The sequence below is a fragment of the Pimephales promelas genome, chromosome 9 (assembly GCF_988280905.1).
Source record: "Pimephales promelas chromosome 9, fPimPro1.hap1.1, whole genome shotgun sequence".
In the NCBI taxonomy this organism is placed as follows: Eukaryota; Metazoa; Chordata; class Actinopteri; order Cypriniformes; family Leuciscidae; genus Pimephales; species Pimephales promelas.
This window is the reverse complement of record NC_142777.1, coordinates 346082-372658: the sequence shown is the minus strand read 5'-3', so window position 1 is coordinate 372658 and position 26577 is coordinate 346082. Positions and strand designations below refer to the sequence as shown.

The following is a 26577-nucleotide window of genomic DNA, read 5'->3' as shown; positions in this document are numbered from 1 at the left end:
GTGGAGTCGACTCAATCTGTGATCGCTGTCTAACTGATGAACATGTGTTGTCTTGTAAGAATGTTTTACTTTAAGGGTGTGTGTAAGACTAACATGACACTTTATAATCACACCATTACACATCATGAATATGAAGGAGGGTTTATGCATGTTTACGACAACTGTCATTAAGTGTCATTTGCTCAGTTATGACATTTTTACTGCTGATATGACATTTGAGATGTCTTTGTTATGACAACTTGACATTACTAACACACAACCTGTCATAAACATGTCATAATGTCAGATTAATGATCAAACTTAAAGGGTTAGTTCACCCAAAAATGAAAATTAAGTCATTAATTACTCCATTAATTAATGGGCCGTCAAGAGCCAGTCCCTGAGGCAGTCTATGGAGGACTGATCCAGCTCTCAGATTCAATCAAAAATATCTTTATTTGTGTTCTGAAGACGAACGAAGGTCTTACGGGGTTGGAACAGCATGGGGGTGAGTAATTAATGACTTAATTTTCATTTTTGGGTGAACTAAGCCTTTAAGAAACCACTGAGCATTAATGATCAAACTTAAGACACCACTGAGCTTTATGGGTTAACATTACTGTAGCAAATGAGCTCTATGCAATATTAATGATTAATCATAACTTGTTATAATTGATTATGAATATTTGGATCAGTTAATCGGGTTAACTTGATGTAGCTACATTAATATTATGACCAATTACTCGGTTCCTAATTGATTAATGGAAATGTACAGTTCTGGCTCATGGGAAATGTCTTTCTTACCAAGTACTATTCAGAGCAAGAAGTCAAGATCTATGATTAGAGACTCCAGATATGAGCTTGAGACACGGGGAACTTTACGTGTGACATGGACAAGATTTTATTAACTAGACTAAACATTTAAACTACACTAACATACATATACACACACATGCATGCAGTTTCCCGAGGGAAAGAGAGCCGGAGCAGAACGCAGGACAGCAGTGTGTGAAGCAAACCATCCGTTCAGTTCTCACACACACTTCTTTAACGGGGGTTAGGATGCTTAATGTGTCAAATAATGAGACTAAGTTTGATACTTGCATGTGTCACCCATGTGAATTAAACTGTCCTGATGTAATGTGTTGATGTTTGCTGATGTGGTCCTGATGAGAGAGAGCCAGCGGGAGTCAGAGGATCTCTGGGGAAGGGAAAGACAACGCTTGGGGGACTTCTACTTCAGCATCATCTTCACATTATTCTCAGGAACCAAGAGAGCAAGAGGCTAAGAGAAAGGCTAATGATCAGTGATTTTTAAAGCGTGAATATGTGTGTAAGCCAATACGAAGCCGTCCCTTTGGAGGGAGTTTTTACGACCCCTCTCTCTTATAGCAAAAGGCATTTGAATGTGTAATTTCATTGGGTGTTTAAGAAGAGAATCTTCAAGATTCTTGTAATACTAATGCGTCATAAAGTTAGCAAAATGTAATGTTAATTAATAAATGGGGGACGAAGATTGGAGTTTATAGAGACCAAACATGCCACACATATGATTTCGTTTAGCCATAGTATGCACAGTCTGAAATATTAACTCATTAGGGTTTACAAGAAAACATAGCCCAAACAACATAACAGGAAAATCATGAGATGGGAAAATTAGATACATGTTTATACATTTCTCAAGTGGTTTTATATATATATATATATATATATATATATATATATATATGGGTCAATGACGTGATGCCTAAATTTTCTGTCCAACTGCAGGCAAAAATGGGCTTAAATGCCTAAAAAGATACTGCATATTTGTAGTACCTCTCCCATGTATGTACTCACGTTAACTTTTCAAAAACCTTTACTTATTTGTTATTATTTTGTTATTTAAAGTGTCAAAACATCATGTGGTGCGACCGTCCGGCCATAAATTCTGTTTTGAAAACATCTTTGAAATTACTCTGAATTAATTCAAATTTATATACTGCACTATTTGGCATGATTTCCAAAATGATTTGTTATCCTTTAAAAAAATTCTAAGCATTTGCATTAATATTTCCATCATAATATACAAACAAACTTTGTCCGATGATGTCTATTTTATGAAATATCATGTGGTGCGACCATCAAAGAACTGCCATTTTGGAACTAGAACATCAAAGAACTACCATATATACAATCTATATATAAATTATACATATACATACATATATATAAATTATAAATTATACATTAAAATTTTATAATGGCCTCATGACATATTTTTGGTTAGTCAATGTTCTCATGCCCTCATTAAAGCCAACTATGGTCACGAGTACCAATATAGTTCAATGAAGCGAGGAGACTCTTTCCCAAACAGTTCAGCGTGCGACTCTAGCTTGCTAACAATGCTTTTGGGAAACACACTGAAACAGTGTAACTGGTGTGGTGTCCTGTCTCCCCAGGCTGCTCCAGCAGAGGGCGCTGTGTGCAGTGTTTTCTGAATAGCTTTGCTCAGGCTTCTGTCAGGAGGTGCTGGATGAACTCAACAGTGGCCATGATCTCACTGCTATTCACACATGCATAATCTTTACAATTATTGTGAGCTGTTTTAATGCAGAGGTGCGTTTATTTCAAGTGCTTCTCAACCTTTTTTACTCTTAAGGCTCATCCTGTCTAAGATGATGTTTGAAGGGAACATGTTCTGTCAATATTCATTCACTCAAATTTATGAACACAGTAACATTAACATTCAAAGTTACTCTTTAATAATGTTATCAAAGCATCAGCACAAAAACATTTCACAAATCATTCATTGAGCGTTTTTCCTGAAGTGTTATGTGTTGTATTCGATATGGTCTCAGGGGAGGCTTGGCATTGTTTTTTGATGTAATGTTTGCAATGTCCTTCTCAACATTTCCAAAATAGCTCTTGTTTATTGTGCTGGGGTGACTCATCTGAGGCTGGGCTTTCATTAAGCGTGTCATTGATTTGTTCTCAGTGTGCCGAACTTCGTCATTCGTCATCTTTCATCTCCCTGAGGATGGTGTGATGAAACGGACCTCGGCCAAACTCTGGTGTCGGCCGTAGTGAAACTAATGAGGTGAAAAGACCAGAATCAGCCCAAAACATGTTCTCCTCTTACTCTAACGCATCAACAATCCTGGATGAGCGTATTATTGTACTTTTGGCCTCAGTAATTACATTACCCAGACCAGAGAAAAACCAAAACCTGCTAGTAGGGCTACAACCCGCCATATATTTACACCATATAGTTAATGAAACAGGCTATTCATTAAATATATAGGACAACGTTGCGCGTTTGAGCTGTTATACATCCGAACTGAACAGACCAATTATTAGCGCAATACGCATGATCTCGCATACTAGAATTTCTCTTATTTGAATGTATTTATTATGTTAAATTTTGACTCTATTGTAGAATTTTAGAAAGATAATCTGTTAAGGAAATATATATTTTCACCATAGATTTATATTACAACTGGGACTGTAAATGTGTAGGTTGCCATTTTTCTTAAATTTAAAAAAAAAAAAAAAAAACAGTACTATAGATCAATGAAAAGAGAAAGTCAACATTGGCCTGGTCATGAGGAGTCATAATGGTCTTACCTGTAATTATGACCTTAGTGGATCAAATGCTACAGGTAAACTATTACAACAACTATGGTACATTTTTATTCGGGTAAGTACAAGTCAAGAGCTTTAAAGTCTGGACCTTCGTGAATTATTAACCAAACAATTCGTTTTCCCGTATTTGTTCTGTTCTAATTATGAGAAGGAAAAGCCGTCAGATATTAAATTAACGACATTGCTGGAAACCATTTCAATACGCCTATAAGATAATGTTGGTTAGTTTAGTTAGTTTGACGTCCCATGGCACATTGCAGTAGACAATCCTGTTACACTGATATGGTTCCAGATGCTTAAATAATATAAAATACATTCGATCTACAAAATCCTGTAAACAAGTAAATGTTAACTAAAAGCTATTACTTTATTGCTGTTATTATATACCACAAAAGACCACTTTGCAAAAATAAATCTATTTCTATTCTATTTCACTTTCTATTCATCTAAATCATGAATCTGAAGCAGCACAACTGTTATAAACACTGATAATAATCATAAATGTGTGTTGATCATCAGATCCTCATATTACAGTGATTTCTGGAGGATCATGTGACACTGAAGACTGGAGAAATGATGATAAATTCAGGAATAAATGACACTTTACTGTATATTCACATAGGAAACTTACATTTACAGTACATTGTATGTTTACACCCATTACAGCTCTGTTTTCCTCTTTATCGTAATAATAACCGTTTGGGATGTGACAGTGCCACTAGCATCACTAATGAACAGAGTCGAGCAGCAGAAATAGATGTTGGCGGGCGGCTGAGAGTGACGGAGAGATGACGTGACGGCTCTCATGAACACTATACATGTCACTTCCGGGATTCAGGGGAGCACAACACATACATCAGTCAAAAATGAGTGTGTTGACATAATTAGACTGGAGACATAAATAGACATAATTAGAATTTTGCTTTTAGGAGCGTTTTTAAGTATTGACGTGCTGTATAGACCCCGTCACAGTTACGTCACAGCGTGAGCTGGAGGCAAAACAAAGTGCTTAGTAAAGGACACCTAATATTCAACAATATTCCTAATATTGTGTTTTCCTTCCCAGACAGCAAACTGACATTGAATCAACGTGGAAACGACGTCTCTCATGACATTGAAACAACGTTGATTTTGCTCATCGAATTAACGTTGAACCAACGTCAGACGCGGCATTCTTCAAAGCTAAATGAAATCGAAAATTGGTTTGCTTTCATAACGTTGAAACAACGCGTTGATTTCAAGTTGATTTTCCGTTAGTTTTGAAAGAATGACGCGCCTGACGTTGGTTCAACGTTAATTCGATGAGCAAAACAATGTCAGATCAACGTTGTTTCGATGTCATGTTTCCACGTTGATTCAATGTCAGTTTCAGTGTTGTAGTACTCGAGACTCGGACTCGTCTCGGACTCGGACTCGAGACCATATTTTAATGGTCTTGGTCTTGTCATGGACTCGTGTGCATTTGGACTCGGAATTGACTCGTACTCGAACATTTTTTTTTTTTAGGACTCGGAATTATTCCCGAGTCCACTCGAGTTCAATTCAAAATATTTTTCATGATTATTAATGTATGTTAATAAAATATTTCTTTAAATTGATTGACACACCCAGTGATTGGTGATTTTCTAGTGCGCAACTGCGCATGACAAATTGTAATAAAATTACTTTTAACACCACCTACTATGTGGCCTTTTTACCCTAAACTGATCATATTTTTTAAACTCAGTAAATTCAGTAAATTCAGTAAAAAAAAAAAAAAAAAGGATTTCTCTAAGTAAATAAAAGTAAATTAGGTAATCAACCCTCACTGGTCTCGGTCTCGAATCGGACTCGACCGTCTCTGGTCTCGGACTCGACTCTCTATGGACTCGGCCTTGACTCGGACTCGACTCTCTCTGGTCTCGGTCTCGAATCGGACTCGACCGTCTCTGGTCTCGGACTCGACCGTCTCTATGGACTCGGACTCGACTCTCTATGGACTCGGCCTTGACTCGGACTCGACTCTCTCTGGTCTCGGTCTCGACTCTCTCTGGTCTCGGACTCGACTCTCTATGGACTCGGCCTTGACTCGGACTCGACTCTCTATGGACTCGGCCTTGACTCGGACTCGACTCTCTCTGGTCTCGGTCTTGACTCGGACTCGACTCTCTCTGGACTCGGTCTTGACTCGGATTGGACCGTCTCTGGTCTCGGACTCGGACTCGACTCTCTCTGGTCTCGGTCTCGAATCGGACTCGACCGTCTCTGGTCTCGGACTCGACTCTCTATGGACTCGGCCTTGACTCGGACTCGACTCTCTATGGTCTCGGTGTCGACTCGGACTCGACTCTCTCTGGACTCGGTCTTGACTCGGACTGGACCGTCTCTGGTCTCGGACTCGGACTCGACTCTCTCTGGTCTCGGTCTCGAATCGGACTCGACCGTCTCTGGTCTCGGACTCGACTCTCTATGGACTCGGCCTTGACTCGGACTCGACTCTCTCTGGTCTCGGTCTTGACTCGGACTCGACTCTCTCTGGTCTCGGTCTCGACTCGGACTCGACTCTCTCTGGTCTCGGTGTCGACTCGGACTCGACTCTCTCTGGACTCGGTCTTGACTCGGACTCGACTCTCTCTGGTCTCGGACTCGACTCTCTCTGGTCTCGGTCTCGACTCGGACTCGACTCTCTCTGGTCTCGGACTCGACCGTCTCTGGTCTCGGTCTCGACTCGGACTCGACTCTCTCTGGTCTCGGTGTCGACTCGGACTCGACTCTCTCTGGTCTCGGTGTCGACTCGGACTCGAGTGAGGTGGTCTCGACTACAACACTGGTCAGTTTGCTATCTGGGTTGTCTTGTGTGGACTTTAGTTATTTCCTGTTCCGTGCCATGTTTTGTAGTCCTTTGTAGTTTTTCTTGTTGATTAGTTCCCCCAGGTGTTTCTGATTAGCCACGCCCCCTTGTTCCCTTGTTTGTCTGTGTATTTAAACCTCTGTGCTTCAGTTGTTGGGTGTCGGTCGTTGTTTAATGTTTGCTGTTTCCTAGTTCCTGTTTTGAGTTCCTATTCTTGTTTTCGCTGGATTCCCTGTTTGTTTTGTTATTAATAAAAGTGCTTGCATGTGGATTCACTCTCCGCTTCATTCCTGCCTGCAGCATAACTACAATATTCCTAATATCATATTATTGATCTGCCTGAACTTACACCATTGCGTGAGGACTGAACTGAGCTGGACGATGACATCACACATCAGGTCATTGGTCTCCAAATGAGTACAATATGAGTTAAACAGAATAATAAAGTGTGTTGATAAATTATCAATTTGCATTCTAATGTAAATTCAAGGTTACAATAAAATTGAGTTGGATAAAAGTTGAATTGGAGCTGCTGCACAGGACACCTTCACCTGTCTATCGGGAACCGGTCGGACACTGCCAAGACTATGATGAAGTTTCCATGTTGTGGACAGACACGTTATTGCTAGTTTTTCACTTCCCTACCCTTCTTTGGGCAGTCTTCTGTAGGAGTTCAGTCATCTGTACCACTCGGCAACAATTTAGTGCCGTTTGTTATTATGAAGCACTGGTACGGTGTGAGTCATATCCGAACCTGTGCGATTCCTCCACTGTTGGACACTAACGTTCTGTTGAGAGAAATCAGTGGACTTGTCATCTCAATACACAGATCCGCAGGTGTTCGCAGATGTAAGGACACGTCTTTGAAAGAGAGGAAATCACTCATTTAGTGTCTTCTGTTCTCTGTGTATCGCTGTGAGCCTGGGTTTATCAGGATCTGAGCTTTTAATCACAGCCATTGAGTCTCTTCAGTCACTATCGTTCCTCTTTAACCCGTTCTTTAGCCAGAACACACACTGTTCGGCTTCGTCTTTGTTTCCTAGGAAGAATTTGACGTCTTTTGCTTTCAATCTGTAGCATTCAAAAGAGCCTCATCCCGATTTACAGAGATCTAGATCTTCAGCCAACAGCGTTCACCATCAACTGCATCTCATCTCTCTCTATTCTGCATCCTTCAGCCGACGTCAGAATGGCTTGAGCTATGACAGGGACAGTCTCTGTATAAAAATAGAGATGTATGAATGAGAAAGGGAATGAAGGTAAACATTAGTCAGTGAGATGAAGATGACAGCGTGATGATGAGGTTATAGGCAGTGAAAGGACCGTAGGAGGAACGCAAAGACGATGTGGAGACAGAAACGGGTCAGGGAGCTAATTATAGTTTATAATTATTTGATAATTTAGTATATGTACTAAACAGGCGGGGAGCGTGGTCTGTTTAATATAGATATAAAGACATGACATCACTTCTTAGAACTTTACACTAAATAAACTACACCTGAATTAACCCTCAGGTGCTCTTCGTTTCGGAGTCACACTTGTTATCTTCCCGGTCAAAAGTGACCGGACACCTAAAAATTACATTTCCTCCATCCCAGTAAAACCAATGCAATTTATTTTTGTTCTATAATATTTATTCTTTGTAATTTAGTATTTTGAGACAATTTGATTGAATTTATTAGTATTTATGCAATATTTATGGTCTATTTTTGCCATGAGAAAATATATATTTCTCTTTCTCTCTCTCTCTCTCTCTATATATATATATATATATATATATATATATACTGTAATTTTTTTCAAAAAATTATTAATGCAGTATTTTACTTTAATAAAGAGTCTAGGCCTTCAGAAAAAAAAAACAATTTGAAGAAAATTAGCACCATCTGGTTACAGTATAGAGAAAAAACGTAGAATCATGGTGTGACCACTAGATGGCATGTACAGCTCTCTATGGAGAGGCATGTGAATTCCCCAGATGTTTATGAACACATTTTTTTTTTTTTTTTTTTTTGGTGGATTTGAATATATAGTTGAAACAATCTCAAAAACGATTTTTTATTTAAAAGTTAAAATAAATAAATAAAAATTTGTGAATTTTTGTGTTTTTGTCAATTTCCCATTCATTTCCTATGGGGGTCATTTTTGACCAAAGACCACAAGTGTGACTATTTTTTTTAAGACCACTTATCATGCTCAGATCATGACCTCAATTTTTTTGTGTGTTCACATACCCAATGCCATAAAAGTCACCAAGTTTCGTAACATTCTGATGAAGCTGTGATTTTTAAAAATTCAAAACAAACCTTTTGTAATCAAAATATATTGGTGTATGTGTATAAAAGTGTGTTTGTATGTGTGTGTGTGTGTGTGTGTGTCTGTTTTGCACTCTAGATGTTGTAGAGTGTCACCCTTTTCCTGTGGTGTACTTTTTTTTAGAATTGTGGCCGATTTGTCGATTGTACATACAAAAATTCTGAGAATTTTTTTTTGTCAATTTCCAATTCATTTCCTATGGGTCGGTCATTTTTGACAGAAGAGCAAAAGTGTGACTCATTTTTTACAACCACTTAAATTGCTTGAATCATGACCTCAATTTTTTTTTTTTTTTTTAAAACACATACATAATGCCATAAAAGTCACGAAGTCTCATAACATTCCGATGAAGCTGTGATTTTTAGAAATGCAAAACAGAAAATGTTTCGGTCAGAAATCACCAAAGAGCACCTGAGGGTTAAACACAATTAAAGTACACTCACATGACATGAAGACTCCAGACCGTCTTTCTCTAAAGCGTTCTACACGGAGTGTGTCACACACATCACACATCATCACCAGCCATGCAACGGAGTAACTGTATATTCAATTCAATTCAAATTTATTTGTATAGTGCTTTTTACAATACATAAGCAGCTTTACAGAGAGTGCATTTCAGAAATGTACATGGAAAAACACTTTAGTTAATCAGGTAATAATTTAGGGCATAACATATCCTCGGCGTAGAGTCGTCTCTTCACGGGCATTTATACTAACAATATTATGTTTACCATATAAGATGCTTTAAAAAATCCTTGCGTTGAATTCAACAATGTCCATTATAAATGTGTTTAGTATGAGATGGAAAACAGTCGAGCGCTTACACATGTCTGAGTTTGCAGATGCTGGCGCTGCCATTACCTCCATCCACCAGGAGGACCCCTTCCGCTCCATCCTCCCCTCCACCACCACCAGGACAGGCTCCTCCCAAACCTCCCGGGGGTCGGCTGTGCCCTGACTTCCTTTTCAGGCAGGAAATGCAGTTTCCGAGACCCTCTCTATACGGACGGGGCCTATACGCTAAAGAACTATAGAAATATTTGCCTGCTGGGCTGATAATAAACATATGCTTTGTTATATCATCTTATCTCCCGAGTCTTTCTGGTAGAACTTCATATTTACATCATATTCACACACGTTTCTATTTCAGTTTAAAAGGTTTTCTGGCTGTCGACCTCTGTTAGGAAGATCACATGTACAAAGCTGAAAAACATGATTCTGGAAGTGGGACGAAACACTCAGTACAGGTTGGCAGCTGTCAAAGGGCACACATATGAACTGACACGGACACACACTCTCCCCAAACCCGTCTGTTGCTCTTTAAAGTGTGTGTCACTGCCCCAAGTGTTGAGGGGGAGTGTGGTCATCTGTCTGATTTTGCCTTGTGTGTGTGTGTGTGTGTGTGTGTGTGTCTTCCCCCACGACCCCCTGTAGCGCTGAGAATGTTCAGTGATGACTGAACTGGTGGGCTAAGAGAACTGTGTGTGTGTGTGTGTGTGTAGCCTCAGGCTCGACTGTGTTGTCTCTGCAAAACACACTAAAAACAAAGGGCACTGATGACGAGGAGTGGCCTACTACTGTGTGTACGGCATGTTTCTGCAGGCTGTGTCCCTCCCTCAGTGGTCCCTTGCCCTAACCTTTGATTTGCAGCGATGAGTGAGCTTGTGGGTATGGATGAAAGTGTGTGCTCATGTGTGTGTATATGATATTCATGTGATATTTCATAAAGTCCACTGAGAAATTCAGTGGGAGGAACACAAGAACTGTGCATATCAAGTATGTATATCTGGGTAAAGCGGATTGTGTGTGTACAGGTTTAACATTAGGAGACAAAAATGATAGAAGTCGATGGAAAGTGCCCATAAAGACACGTGCTTGTGTTTGCATGTGTCATGACACGGGTACACAGGTGTGTGTGTGTGTACAGATTGGCGGCGTCATGCTGAAGTTGGAACACACTGACCTCAGTCGCGGTCAGGGAACAGAACTCTGACTCAGCACAGCCCACACACGTGACATCGCGACGCAAACGCATTCATGAAGCCCTCACACTTCTTTTACACAATCATTTGCACATGCAGCAGATTTTGGTTTTTGCAGTATGTACAAATAAAAATGCGTCCCTGGAAAAGTAAAAAAAAACCTGTATTGCCATTGAGTCCCTATAGTGAAAATATTTGAGATTATTCACTAGGATTGTCACGTAATGATGAGGTAAGCGTACTGTGTCCTATAATTGCAGCATAAACTTTAAAAAACGAAAGTGAGTAATCCACATACTAGGAAATAAACAAACAAAACTACACTGGATGAAGAATCGAAAGAGCTATGGGCAATGCATACACAACTGAACACAAAACAGGTGTGAGATGACAACCATGACAACCAATGAAACGTCTCAGGTTATGCACGTAACCATGGTTCCCTGAGAGACGAACGAGACGCCGCGTCAGCTGATGCATTGCAGATGTGTCCGGGTACTCTGTTCCAGTTTAAAACTATTGGATCTACCCAGAGCCACTCTGGATCTACCATAACCAATCGCTAACGTTTGGTTGTGACGTATTGCGACTCAAACTAGAGCACCTCAACGTCATCGTTCTCAGCCACTACATTTGTTCACTGATTGGGCAGGTAAAAAATTGACCGGAGAAAACCAAAGGATACACCACAATCCCAGACAAAGTACAAGTACGTAGCGGAAGTACGTAGGTGGGCGGAGTCAGGCTAGAATTATTATACCCAACATGAGGCATACCTGTCAACACTCCCGTTTTTCCCGGGTTTCTCCCGTTTTTTTAGCCCTATCTCCCGACCCCTCTCGGTTTGTAAACTCCCGTAATTTGCATGGCCCAAACTCCTTTATGAATAATCGGACTAATATGTTTGTCTAATGTTGACCAGTTGCCAGATCTTGTATTTAAGGAATTTTGTTCACACAATCCACACACCATATATAATTTCATCCCGTTTGTCATCTCAACCTGGCAACATGTACCCCAGTTGCACAGTCGCGGAAAGCTCAACCCGAAAGCGAGCTCTGCTCTTACGTTGTCTTAGTTTGGTTAAGATATTCATAATAAATAATAATAATAAAGCAAGACACCTTGTTGAAATATTTGAGATGTGTGGTTTATATAAACTGCAACATTAAAGTATAAATTAAAATTATTTTGACAGATGTGAAGGGGGAGGAGAATTTAAACTTGCGTCACGTTTAGTCAATAAAACTCTTCCGCATAGGATAGACCAGTTTCTCCTCGCTCATGACTTCTCTGGAAACCTCCTCACTCCTCGATCCTCGCCTTCTTGATCCTCGACTCCTTGATCTTCGCCTCCTCGATCCTCACCTCCTCAATCCTCGCCTCCTTGATCCTCGAATCCCTGATCTTCACTTCCTCGATCCTCGCCTTCTCGATCTTCACCTCCTCGATCCTGCTTTCTTGATCCTCGCCTCCTTGATCCTCGACTCCTTGATCCTTGCCTCCTCGATCCTCGCCTCCTTGATCTTCGCTTCCTCGATCCTCACCTCCTCGATCCTCGACTCCTCAATCCTCGCCTCCTCGACTCCTTGATCTTCGCTTCCTCGATCCTCACCTCCTCGATCCTCGCCTTCTCGATCCTCACCTCCGATACTCGACTCCTTGATCTTCGCTTCCTCGATCCTCACCTCCTCGATCCTTGCCTCCTTGATCCTCGAATCCCTGATCTTCACTTCCTCGATCCTCGCCTTCTCGATCTTCACCTCCTCGATCCTGCTTTCTTGATCCTCGCCTCCTTGATCCTCGACTCCTTGATCCTTGCCTCCTCGATCCTCGCCTCCTTGATCTTCGCTTCCTCGATCCTCACCTCCTCGATCCTCACCTCCTCGATCCTCGACTCCTTGATCCTCGCCTCCTTGATCTTCGCTTCCTCGATCCTCACCTCCTCGATCCTCACCTCCTCGATCCTCGACTCCTTGATCCTCGTCTCCTTGATTCTCACCTCCTTGATCCTTGCCTCCTTGATCCTAACCTCCTCGATCCTTGACTTCTTGATCCTCGCCTCCTTGATCTTCGCTTCCTCGCCTCCTTGATCCTCGCCTCCTCGATCCTCCTCCTCGATATAGGATGCATATTGTGAAAGCACATGTCTGATTTGTGTATTTCTTTGGTGTATACTATATTATAATTAGGAAGATGCTGGCTGATCTTGATCAACGGCTTATTTTTCCACCTGAGATCGCCACAACTAACTTACGAGCAGATATTGTTTTGTGGTCTGGATTGTTCAGCTGATAGAGCTAACAGTGCCGTGGGAGGATGCGGTAGATGAGGCGTATGAGAGGAAGAAACTGTGGTATGCTCATCTGGCCACTGAAGCAGTGCAGTGAGGATGGAGAGTCCAGGTTTATCCAGTGGAAGTGGGCTGTCGAGGTTTTGTGGCACACTCTACAATCCGGTTCCTCAGAGACGTCGGATTCAGTGGCCAAGAGTTGCGTCGCACAGTAACAAACCCGAATCCTCTGTGTGCTCTGTTTGGCATCCCACATGGCAGCACTCTATCAGCTGACACTCGTTGGCCTTCCCTGCTTGCTAGATGCTTGAAGCAGGCCCTGCCTCCATCTTATGACAGATGGATTAAGGAAGTCCAATATAATCTTAAACTTGAGAGGCTTAGATTTTCACTTGAGGCTCCCTGAAGAGATTCGATAAAACTTGGAACCCGTTGCTTTCCATCATAGATTCCCTTGACATCACACCTGAGGAGTGAATTGTTCATGTCCGCTGAATCTACAGTGTAATTAAGCCCTTTCCCAAGAGGTTTTTTTTTTTACATATTTAAAAAAAAAATAATTTTCTTTACTTATTTGTTTGTTTATTTATTATTACTTTTTTTGTATTACTATTATTTTATGTCACTCAGGTGGGGTGGGTTGGGTTGGGAACTAAAAAAAATGTGAGCACTGTTTCATATTTATGTTTAACACTGTGTATATTTTGTACATTTGGTGTTCAATAAAATATACTTAAAAAAAAAAAAAAGATCAAAAACAACTCTTTCCCATTACCCATTACCCAATAAAGTAGATAGATTTTTTTTTTTAAAAAAGACATCAGCATGAAGTTTTAACATCTACTACTCTCATGTAATGGAAATCATTTTAATTATAATCTATAATACAAGCTATGCTTGTGTAGGCTTTTTTTTTTAAAGTAAGCTACTGTTTGCCTCCGTTAACCTTATCTGTAGCCTACACACTGATTTCACAAATGAGGCTGTACAGTATTCTAGCCTGTTTACTAATACGACTCTAGAGTATACAGTCATTTATGTAAAACACCCGTTAAAGTTATTTAGTCATCCCCCTCCTCGACCCACTCACTCAGACACACGCTCCGGTCTCCTCCCCCCGCCCACCCGCGCGCGTTACGCACCAGAGTTTCCGTTTGTCCCGCGTCCGTGGGCAGCGCGTGCTGGACTATAAACGCGTCCGGTGAGCGGCTCTCCTCAGTCGCAGTCGAGCACGAGCAGCACGAGCACCAGAGCACCAGAGCTGGCCGGAAGAGCAGATAGCAGCACGCGCACACTAACTCGCTCTCGGTCTGGATTTTGGGATGGAAACTCGTGCGACTACGCGGAGCGCTCGCGCCTCCAACACTCTCACCTTTAAGAGTAAGTCACTTCTGTGCTGTTACTGTCAGCTAATGTTTAATGATCATGCATCATTTTATTGGATGCATGACAGACATTTATTTCATAGCCTACAACTTGTATTTTTTGGTCACGTTTTGAAAAGCTGAAAACACAAATTATTATCAATTTTTTTATGTTTGATAGATGCATATTTAAAGACATTCAATTGCATATCTAACTTTACAGACTATTGTGTGTTTTACGTTACAAATAAATTGGTCACACTTTACAATAAGGTTCATTAGTTAACTACTTCAACTACGTCACTACGTCAACTAGTTAAGTAAAAATTAATTCTTAGATCATGTTAACTAATTAGTTAACATGATCTAAGATTAAATTTTTATACAGCATTTATTAATCTTAGTTAATATTAATTTCAACATTAACTAATACGTTATTAAAAATGCACTGTGAACTAACATGAACAATGAACAGCTGTTTTTTTTTATTAAAAAAATATTAATAATTACTCTAACAAATGTATTGTTCATTGTTAGTTTATGTTAGTTAATACATTAATGTGAACTAATGAACCTTATTGTACAGTGTTACCAATACATGTAATATAAATAAATTAAATCAATCAATATTTTGTAAATTTTGTAATAATATTTTATAAAACAATTTATCAGAATTCATACCTAAACACACACACATGTATATACATTGTAGAGTAAAAACACATTTTAATGAACACTTTTGATGCAATCAGGATACATTTAGAATAATAATAATTAGTTTACAATGGGAAAATTCTAAAGTAATTGATAAAAAAGCAGGTGTGCACAAATGGCACACAGTAATATTTTCCACCTTAGTGCCGTGCGGTGACGTACACCTCGTTCTAGAAGAGACGTGGAGTGACCAGGTCATGGTTCAGCTTCTAGGAAAATCTTGTGCTGGTCACATGAATGCACTCTGTAATAATTAATTCACGGTGTGCGTGTCTTTAAGCGCCATGTTATTGTGCAGAGTTACCGGACACCCTGAGCTCCACTCTTAAATATTCATGAGCTGCAGTAATTGAATTGGGTTCGGTTTCACAAACCTGACGTGAATCCAGGCATTTTGTCCTGTCATGTCCCGGATGGACAGAACGGCTTTCCTCAAGCAGGACAGATCTGGATATCACATTTTAACTGAGCAATGATACCTCAAATAGCACCTGTCACGTCAAGTTTAATCCAGCATGACAGTGTGTTTCTTCATGTGTGCATCCCTCCAGATCTTTCAGGAACCGGAGCTGATGTTCAGTGTGTGCTCTTGTCTCTCCACAGGTGGTTTGTCTCTGTGGTTGGTGGTATGGCTGTTGGCATGTCGCTGTGCACCGGGCCAGGCGTGTCCCAGGCTGTGTGTGTGCTACCATACGCCCATGACTGTGAGCTGTCAGTCTCAGAACTACACCGCGGTTCCCACCGGCGTGCCCTACGACTCCCAGCGCGTCTTCTTGCAGAACAACCGTATCGCCGAGCTCAGAGCCGACTCTTTTGGCTTCGAAACACAGGTGAGTGTTCAATTCTGATTGGTCAATATCTGTGTTTTATTCACGACAACGCACGGCTTTGACCGCTCCACCCAACGGCTCTGTGTATCACTACACAACCACTCTTGCAAACACATGGTTGATCTCATTGAAGCTTATAGAGTAGAGTATGGTGAGCGAGTGTACCTGCATTTACAGTAGATATAGGTCCGTCCAATATTCCAAATGTCCGCTGCGATGTCTTGTCCTTAGTTTAGCATTTTTATACCCGAGGTTAGTGCTGTGTGGTGAATAATCGTGACTCGAATAATGACTTACTCGCCTTAGCCTCGAGTACCCTATTGCTTACGTAAACTTCAACCGTTTTTTTCTGAAGATATGAGCAGAGATTAATCTTTGCCTTCTGAATCCGCAGGTCCTCTGGCTGTACTCCAATAACATCACATGGATCGAAGCAGGAGCCTTCAGCAATCTGCGTGTCCTGGAGGAACTGGATCTGAGCGACAACCCTTCCCTGCGGCGGCTGGACGGCGGGGCGTTCCGGGGCCTGGAGCGCCTGCAGAGCCTCCACATGCACCGCTGCCACCTGAGCGAGCTGCCCGCCGACCTGTTCCTCAAGCTCTACAGCCTGCAGTTCCTCTACCTGCAGGAGAACCAGCTGACGCACCTCCCCGACGGACTCTTCTCCGACCTGGTCAACCTCACACACCTGTTCCTGCACGGCAACCGCATCCGCGTCCTCTCGGAGAACGCCTTCCGTGGCCTGGTGAATCTGGACCGGCTGCTGCTGCACGACAACCGCATCCGGCAGGTCCACCGACGGGCCTTCCGCGACCTGGGCCGGCTGACCATCCTCTATCTCTTCAACAACGCTCTGCAGGAGCTGCCGGGTCAGGTGTTGAAGGACACGTCCTCGGTGCAGTTCCTCAGGCTCAACGCCAACCCCTGGACCTGCGGATGTGAAGCCAGGTCGCTCTGGGAGTGGTTCCGCAAAGCTCGGATCTCCAGCTCAGACGTGACCTGCTCTTCGCCCGCCCCGAGGAAAGGCCAGGACCTGAGGTTCCTGCGGGAGATGGACTTTGCGCTCTGCCCGTTGCCTGACCCAGGATCCATGGCTGGCACTACAACCACCACCTTCAGCACCAAGACTCGCTGGTGGATCTCGAAGAACAAGCCGGCCTCGTCGTCCAAGGGCTACTTTCACAAGAGCAGCGAGACCCAGAAGGCCTTTCCAGTCAAGCATCCCTCATCTTCATCCCCCTCCTTTTCCTCCAAGTATGACCTCACCGTGGAGGAGGCCGCTCTACCCAAGCTGGAGCCCGAAGAGTACTGGGCAAACTACGGCAACGAGGACGCCGCCTCAGTCTCCTGTTTCGAGCTCGAGTGCCCACCCGGGTACGACTCTCCCGTTCTCCCGTCTTCCTCCTCGGCTTCGCTTCTGCCCTTCCTCTCGCTCACCGCGCTGACTCTCTCTTTCCATCTGCTCTTCGGCTGAGCTTTCCTTCTCCTCCTCTTCCTCCTTTGTTACGCTCCACTACCTTTCTCCTGCGATCGGCTCATGCTGATTAATGCATAGAAGCAGCCATGCAGAAAAGGGTGACAAGACTGAACACAACAACACACACAGTAGACCAGAGACGGGGTCCTGCATTACTCACGTCACGTCCGTCTCTGGAATAAGAGAACACAGGGCAAGGAGACGAGTAAAGAGGGATATAGGGAGTCATGTGGAAAATGAACTAGAGGGAAGTCTCTAGACAGAGAGGAAAACTCTCACACCAGCAAATGTCAATTATCAGTGAAAATTATCATCTCATCGTGTAAATAGGATCATGCACACACTCTGCTGTCAGTAGATCTCTTCTCTTCTGAATGATGGTTGGGTACCACTCCAGATACAGCATCATAGCCAATGGCCATAAAAACTATTCAAATTACTTAAGCTTCACTTAAAATGACACATTTTTGGACACACATTTTGATATTTCATTATATAATGCGCTGATATTTTTAGGTGAATATTTTGGATCTTTTTAGGGCCATTGTAAATGATATGGTGAAAAGATGAGCTAACGGAAGAATGGAGAGTCTTCCACGTGTTAAAACTGTGTCAAGTACTTTAGTTGTGTTAGTTAATCTGAGGCACCTCGGCTATCAGGTGAAGTTAGAGCAGGAAGTCAATGTTTAATTCACCCTGAAGAAGTCAGGAACCACTCGAGAGATCTGTGTTTCCGTCTGTGTGTGACATATCTCTTTCCGTGAGCACGTGTTCAGCTGTTTACAGAACTTTGTCTTAAACTTGTCAATAAAAATCAATGAATAAATATTCATTATCTTTGCCATATTATTGAGTGCCAACACATTGCTGTATTTGACCTGTTTGTGTGTGTGTGTGTGTGTGCTGTGCGCGGGTGTGTTCAAGCAAGATGATGATGGAGAATTGATCAATCTGAATTTTAAATCTTTCCCCATCGTTTAATTAGCAAAATTCAAAGATTGTTACACACACAAACACAAACAAAATGTAAATCCTAAGTACCCACATCCCGCACACGTGGAAAGATGATCTGGCCCACATGCAGCGTGGAATGACGGACCGCTCCCGTATGCCAGATCTGGGCCACAAGCAGGCCATAGAAACCAAAATAATCCAGAACTGGACCTTATCTGAGCCACAAAATCTGTGTATATTAAATATGGAGTCATCTCAGCCTTAATAAGCCTGTTAACAAACAGAATCACAGGAAAAGAGACGAGTACAAACACAAGAACTACAAGAACTGGCTTAGATGAAGAAATCCCCTGAAGATAAAAGAAGACATTAAATCCCTCAAGATCTCAGCAGAGGAGGATTAAACAACTCCACAAACAGTAGGGATGGGCGATACCAGTTATTTTCTTTTCCATCCGATACCAAGTACTTTCAGGACAAGTATCGCCGATACCGATACAAGAGCAATAAATCCTCTGTCTTCTACAACTGAGATTGACTGGAGGTCCCTTGCAATCATCTCTCCTATGCCTCTTGTAATTTCTGATGCTCTCTGCGAGTCATCTATAAAATATAATACATATATTTTATTTTTTAAAGCTGTTACAGGCATTAAGAATTTATAATGATAGTAAAGTACTCCTGTATTACTTGACACTTAAACTATGTCATTTGTTTAATCATTTTTTTAAATGATAAAAATAATATATCAATTAATTAATTAAGAATATCCACCAGATAGCCTATCAAGTAACAGAAATAGATATAGCTAATGAAAAATGTTTAAAGCAAAATATCCAGTTTAATATTCTGCTCCACATAAAATTCTGCAATATCTTCATATCCGAAACAGTAGGCCTATGTATTGTACAAAGTAGCCTATAGCTATAGTTCACTTTGAAATTAATTTTCGATATGTTTTAGCTTACCTCAAGGGCATCCAAGATGTAGGTGTCTTTGTTTCCACAGCATTTTCAATTTTGCCATTTTTCAGTCAAACCGTTGTTGTCTATCAGTCATACACTGGAGGCTAAGGGGGTCCACCAAAGAGCAGCACAGAGAAGTCCAAATTAAACATGATTTAATGACTCGTAAATGTAAGTACACACTGATGGCCTAAGACACGAAACGAGCGGTTTGTGTGAGAAAACCAACAGTATTTATATCGTTTTACCTCGTGTAATCACAGCCATGACAAAATGATCTGACGGCACGGGCGCTTTGGTCTGGAAGTGATCGCTTGCGCGCCGACGTCACTCTTTGTTTATACAGAGATTTCGGAGGTTTTACCTTTCACTAAACATATTTAGATATACGGGAAACCGCAATGGAAGATGATTTCAGTATATCTAAATATGTTTAGTAAAAGGTAAAACTTCTGAAATCTGCGTGTAAATATTGAGTGACGTCACACGCAAGCGATCACTTCCGGCGTCACATTGAACTGATTCAGTTCGGTTCAGTTGGACATTGAACAACTGATTCAGATCACTTGGATTACACGAGGTAAAAACGATATAAATACTGTTGGTTTTCTCACACAAACCGCTCGTTTCGTGTCTTAGGCCATCAATGTTTATTTACATTTACGAGTCATTAAATCATGTTTAATTTGGACTTCTCTGTGCTGCTTTTTGGCCTTAGCCTCCAGTGTATGACTGATAGACAACAACGGTTTGACTGAAAAATGGCAAAATTGAAAATACCGTGGAAACAAAGACACCTACATCTTGGATGCCCTTGAGGTAAGATAAAACATATCAAATTAATTTCAAAGTCAACTATCCCTTTAACTTTTTGTATTCAAATAATCGAACAACCACTTGATACCTGGATAACGTCGTTGACCTCTCTGAAAGCATTCTGCTAATGAACTCTGCCTCGAACCAGAAGATGGGGGTCGTGTCTGTGTTACCTCCTCTGCTCGCTTCAGCTGCACTTCGTCGTGTCTGTAGGGTGTTTTGCTTTAAGATGTTTTGTCAAATTTGTGGTATTACCACAGTGGCATGTGTTTTTTTTACAAATGTCACACGAGGCTTAATCAGTATTTACTGGAGTGAAATAACTCCAAATTACACTTCTTTTTCTTTCACTCATCGCAGCCATGCACTCTAACGAACACCTTTCTTAAACCTGACTGTCTGCGCTGACTGACTGAGCGTGCTCCTGTGCTGGACTTGTGAGTGAGTGTTTGAGCGCCGCGGCACGCACGGTGATACAGCGGAAGGAGACGTAACGTGAGCGAACGCGGTGATACAGCGGAAGAAGATATAGTTCCCATTGACGCTATGATTTGAGTGTATTTGTACAATACCCAGACAGCAAACTGACATTGAATCAACGTGGAAACGACGTCTCTCATGACATCGAAACAACGTTGATTTTGCTCATCGAATTAACGTTGCACCAACGTCAGACGCGGCATTCTTCAAAGCTAAATGAAATCGAAAATTGGTTTGCTTTCATAACGTTGAAACAACGCGTTGATTTCAAGTTGATTTTCCGTTAGTTTTGAAAGAATGACGCGTCTGACGTTGGTTCAACGTTAATTCGATGAGCAAAACAATGTCAGATCAACGTTGTTTCGATGTCATATTTCCACGTTGATTCAATGTCAGTTTGCTATCTGGGTACGGGGTACTACTCATTTTAAAAATGAAAAAAAAAAAACGTACACAAAAAACAGATAGTATCGATACTTGTATGTGAGAATCGATCCTTTCGATACAAAAGCAGTATCGAAAATATCGATACTTAAGGATCGATCCGCCCATCCCTAACAAACAGCATTACCAGCTTCACTTATTCACAACCAGACTGACTTGATTTCTGTCAGACGTCTATAAATTATTTTTGAGAATTAACAGGTTTAACTCTAATGTGTTTCATTAGAAGTCACCACAACAGTGATCAGTGTTTCCATTAGTTGGACTCTTAATTACATCTTTTGACTTTTTGGCCACTGTGACTGTGATAGTCAAACACATTTGAAGCAGCAAAGAAAGCTAAAGTGAAACGAGATCAGGTGATGATGGTTACCTGTTGATGGCTTTATAATCATCATGACGTAGACTGATTCACTAGTCTTCTGAATCTAACGATTGTGTTGTTCACATCACAAACCCTGTGTTACTGCAGCATGAGATCCAGCAATATTATAACAATCTTTTAGGAGATTTAAACATGAGCACAAAAAGTTCAACAATCAGCACATCAATCCACTTGTGCCAAATGTGGGATGGATCTGGGACGTCGAAAGGTTGCTATGTGGGTGGATGCATGTGAGAACATGTTTTAGTTAAATAATAAACACAAACTAACATTGATTTATCACTTGATACACACGTTTTTCTATTATCTAGAATTTCTCACCTTATGTGTTATTGATAACCCCCCCTCAACAAAACAAGTATAGCTACACCAAACCCCTGGATTTAAAGTGAGTTTGCTCTTTTCACAGCTCATTTAATGTCATGGACTTGATGTTTAATTTAGCTAAGAGCTTTATTTCTCCAACGAGTCCTTAGAAGTCAAGAATGCTTTCACAATACATATTATTTCAAAGCAGCTTTCAGTGAAAACAGGAAATTAATGCAACAGAGTTTGTTTCTGCTGTCCCGCAGATCTAGAATAAAGTCCTCGTCCAGCATGAGTAAGTTCATCTTTGATTCATTACCGTAATAAAAATCATTAGTTATTAATCTAGGGGATCGTTTACCCGACACCGCTTTCAACAATTGAGAAAGAACTGAAATAATGATTGTATGATCAAGTAGATAGCAGATTATATTATATTGAAATGTTTGACCGTCACAAGGAGATACTAGAGCTTGGACAAAGTCTCCATGTATTCTCATCTAACTCCAGTCTATGTGTAACAGTGGAGGTTGTAATGAGATCTTTCCTATGGCCATATGTGTGCATATAAACTTTCAACCGGAAGTTTGTTCGCCGAAGACGCGCTTGCTCCGTTCTCCCACTGTGTGCTGTTTGTTCTAGGCTTTCTGTTCTGCATTGTTCTGCTGTCTTGTGTGTCAATCACTTGCGTTCAGGCATTGATGAGCCAGCCATTCATTCATCTCTCGTTTCCTAAATCTCATCATCCCCTCACACACTCCCTCCAGATGGTTCTGTTTGCATGGACGTGTGTTGGCGTAGCTGTGACGTGCATCATCAGTCGTGTGTCATGCCTGAGAGAGTACAAGTGTGTGCATGAGTGTAAATGCTCCATCTGCAAGATCATTAGCACGATTAATTTAGGGAGCGAACAGAATGTGGGGAGAGACTAAAAAAAGTTTGAACCACAAATAACATTATGTTACTGGAGACAAGGGCAAACTGGACTAACAAACCATTCTACAACATTAGAGAATATATCAGAAGGAGTGTACACTAATGAGTGTGTGTCAGATATAGTGTACACTTGTGGATATCAAGATATAGTGTACACAAGTGGATATGTATCACATTAGGTGTACATGACTGAATGCTTAAGTTCAGACAGAGTGTACACTAGAGTATATATATATATATCATCATCAGGAGTTTACACTAGTGGGGTAAATGTTGTGAGGAGGGTCTGATGTGTGTGTATGAGTTGGGGTGATTAAGAGCTTGTGTGAGAAGCGTGGGGGTCTGAACCCTTTCCCTCTTTATCCCCACCAAACTTCTGCTCTGGACTAAAAATACACACGCCAGACGGCACCACAGAGGAACACACAGTGTGTGTGTGTGTGTGTGTGTGTGTGAGGGACAGTTGGAATGAAGGTGTCTGGAAACATCATTCAGAAAAACTCTGAAAATAACTAGCTAGCGTATGTGAATTCAGCAGATGTAATGGCTTGTTTTTGGTGGTTTGCATCAGGTGTCCATCCCACATCACACACACACTCATTCATCACTCTCTCCAGACGAGTGTTAATCTGTTAATCATGAGTGTTAATCTGCTCTGTGTTTAATCATGTATCTCATACTGATTAAATCAAATCTCTGTTTTTCTGTCCAACTCTATTTTTGACTGAAAAGTGTATTCAGGCTTTGGCTGAGATCTGGCACAGGAATCTCTGCGTTCAAACACACAGACACACACTCTCTCTCTCTCTCTCTCTCTCTCTCTCTCGTGCGCATGCGTGAGCGTTTGCTGAGTGTGTAGAGTGTGTGGTGAGTTTGTTTGAGTGTGAATGTAATTTTCGTGGCTGCCGTGCCTAGAACTAGTTCCTTCACCCTCAGCTATTTTTCTATCTTTATATTTTCTTTATTTTTTTCTCTTTCTTTTTTTTTATTTCTGTCTTTTGTCTGTTGTTTTTGGTGTGTTAATCCGGGCCGTGTGCTACCTGCACTTGAGGTCCCGGATTCGCGAGTTTTGGACACACTCACGCGGCGTCATGCGGTGAAGGTGGCGGCTGCTGTGAGTGTGGAGGATTGTTGTTTAGCTATAGGTGAAGTGGTTGGTCATGACTGCATTTTGTCAGCCTCAAAAATGAACAATGCTAATGTCATATTTTTAAATAATGTAGACAAAGCAAACGAGTTAGTTGAGCGAGGGATCATTATTGATGGTTTGTTTACACCTGTTCTCCCTTTATCAATGCCTTCTAAAAAAGTGACATTATCAAATGTTCCTCCGTTTATCAGCGATCAGCTGTTAACACAATCTCTTTCCCGTTACGGCAAATTGGTGTCTTCGATCAAGAAAATACCGATTGGCAGTGGATCTCCATTGTTAAAACATATAGTTTCATTTAGGCGATTTGTCTACATGATCGTGAAAGATGACGCTGAATTAGACCTTACATTTAAATTCCGAATAGATGATTTTGACTATGTTGTTTTTGCAACAACAGGGAAAATGAAATGTTTCGGTTGCAGCAAAGTGGGGCGTTTGATTCGCCAACACTATCTCACGACCAATTCGTACGAATTCGACGCATGATTAAAAAGTGGCTAATTCGTACGACCTCACTCGTACTAATTCGTACGATTTGTCTAAACCCACGTGATGGTTAGGTTTAGGGGCGGGGTCAGGGGTAGGTCATACGTACGAATTCATACGAATTGGCCAATTCGTAAAATATGTACGATTTAGCAAAATCGTATTAATTCGTACGAGTGAGGTCGTATGAATTGTTACGAATTAGCCACTTTTTAATCATTCGTCAAATTCGTACGACTTGGTCGTGAGATCGGGTTGGATTCGCGATTGTCCAGAGAAAAGAGAAACAGTAGCAATAGAGCAAAATGCAAATGTTGTAACTGTCCCACTCGCGACAAGTCAACCCATAGACCCTGACAGTACAGCGGAACCCGAGGCGATCGCAACGGAGCTGCAAGGGACACATCAGGTTAATCCTGAGATTATTTTAACGCACGGGTCGTTAAACAAAACGGTGGACGACGCGGAGTCTACTGGATCTATTGATAACAAAATTAACTTGATGAATCCAATAATCATTTGTTCGGATAGCAAAGTTTTAAATAAGGTGTCAGAGATATCCCACAGTGCGAGGGATCTTTTTTGCAAAAACCTTTGACAGAGCAAGAACTTTCTACAGCAATGATGAGTTTGGCGAATGGGAAATCCCCCGGGATCGACGGGTTACCCATTGAATTTTATAAAACTTTCCGGCCCATTTTAAGAGAAGATCTCTTATTAGTGTTTGATGAAAGTTTTATTAATGGGTTTCTCCCTCTCAGTTGCAGAAGGGCAGTTATCACTCTATTGCCCAAAAAAGGTGATCTTCAAAATATAAAAAATTGGAGGCCTGTATCTCTCTTGTGCTCAGAGTACAAAATCCTGTCCAAAACTTTGGCTACAAGATTGAGTAAAATTATAGGGAAGGTGATACACTACGATCAAACATATTGTGTACCAAACAGATCAATTTGTGATAATATTACTCTAATCAGAGATGTTTTGGAAGTTTCAAAGTTGTTTGGTATAAATATTGGCCTTATTTCTTTGGACCAAGAGAAGAGAAGGCCTTTGATCGGGTTGAACACCTGTATTTGTGGAATACTTTGCAAGCTTTGGGGTTCAATTCAAGTTCAACTGAAAATTCAAGCGGAAATTGTGAACTTCTTTTGGGACAATTTGCACTGGATCCCGCAAAGTGTTTTGTTCCTGGCGAAAGAAGATGGAGGCCAAGGTCTAGTGCGTTTGGCTAGTAGATGTGCTGCCTATCGTCTTCAGTTTGTGCAGAAGTGTATGCTGGGATCTGAAAGACTGGTGTGGAGACCAGTGGCTCAGTGCATTTTACGCAGAATAAGTGGACTCGGCCTGGACAATGTGTTGTTTTTAATGGATTCAAAAAAAATTCGATTTTAGAGGAATTCCCGCTTTTTATCGAAGTCTTTTTAAAACATGGAGTCTGTTTAAACCTCAATGGATGGAACCATTAATGTCGATGTCAGTGTTGTGCAAGTTACTTCCAAACTGTAATACATTAGGTATTACTTGTTACTGTTATTTAAAAGTAATTCATTACCTTACAATATTACTGTCTCAGAATTGTAATGTGTTACATTACTCATGTATTACTGTTGAGTTACTTTCACCAAAATAACTACAGAAGTAGAACTTAACTTTGGGGCTTCTAACGATATGCAATATGAAACCGAAATCGCCATTCGCCACACGACTCAGATCCACGAACCTACAGAATCGCGACACACCTCTTCCAACTCCAGCGTTATTCTCCTTACCGTCCTGCCTTATCTTTAAATTAGGCTATTATTATTTGAAGTTAACATTATAAAATACGTAGACCTACACCACAAAACTAGTTGAGGATAAATTATTTAAAATTGGGGAAGTCCAGCATTATGGACATGACATTTGCAGTCAAAACTATTTTTTTCCAGATATAGGTAATGTACCTGATCTTGTTTCATTTAACAATATTAATCCCTGGAAAATTGATGTGCAAATTGATTTTTTTGAAGCTAAAGGGAAAGCATTGTACAGAAGTCTTGTCAAAGTGATGAATTTAAAATGGTTAAAGAATAGAAGTGATACTGTATGGAGAGACACGTTAGAGATTACTGAAACAACAAAACCAGTGTGGAGGATTCTGTACAAACCTCCTTACCCTAAAAGAGTTGGTGATCTTCAGTGGAGGATACTCCATGGGGCTATTGCAGTTAACTCTTTTGTGGCAATGTTGAACCCAAATGTAA

At 41.1% G+C, this 26577-nt stretch overlaps 1 protein-coding gene across 1 annotated transcript; it reads left to right on the top strand.

Annotated features, from left to right (window-relative positions):
* Positions 1-14222: 14222 nt before the first annotated feature.
* Positions 14223-17542, top strand: rtn4rl2b (reticulon 4 receptor-like 2b). Its single transcript, XM_039653745.2, has 3 exons — positions 14223-14404; positions 15706-15932; positions 16327-17542. Exons 1-3 carry the CDS (start codon positions 14347-14349, stop codon positions 17404-17406), a joined length of 1365 nt encoding a protein of 454 aa, XP_039509679.2. The 5' UTR covers positions 14223-14346; the 3' UTR covers positions 17407-17542.
* Positions 17543-26577: the final 9035 nt, after the last annotated feature.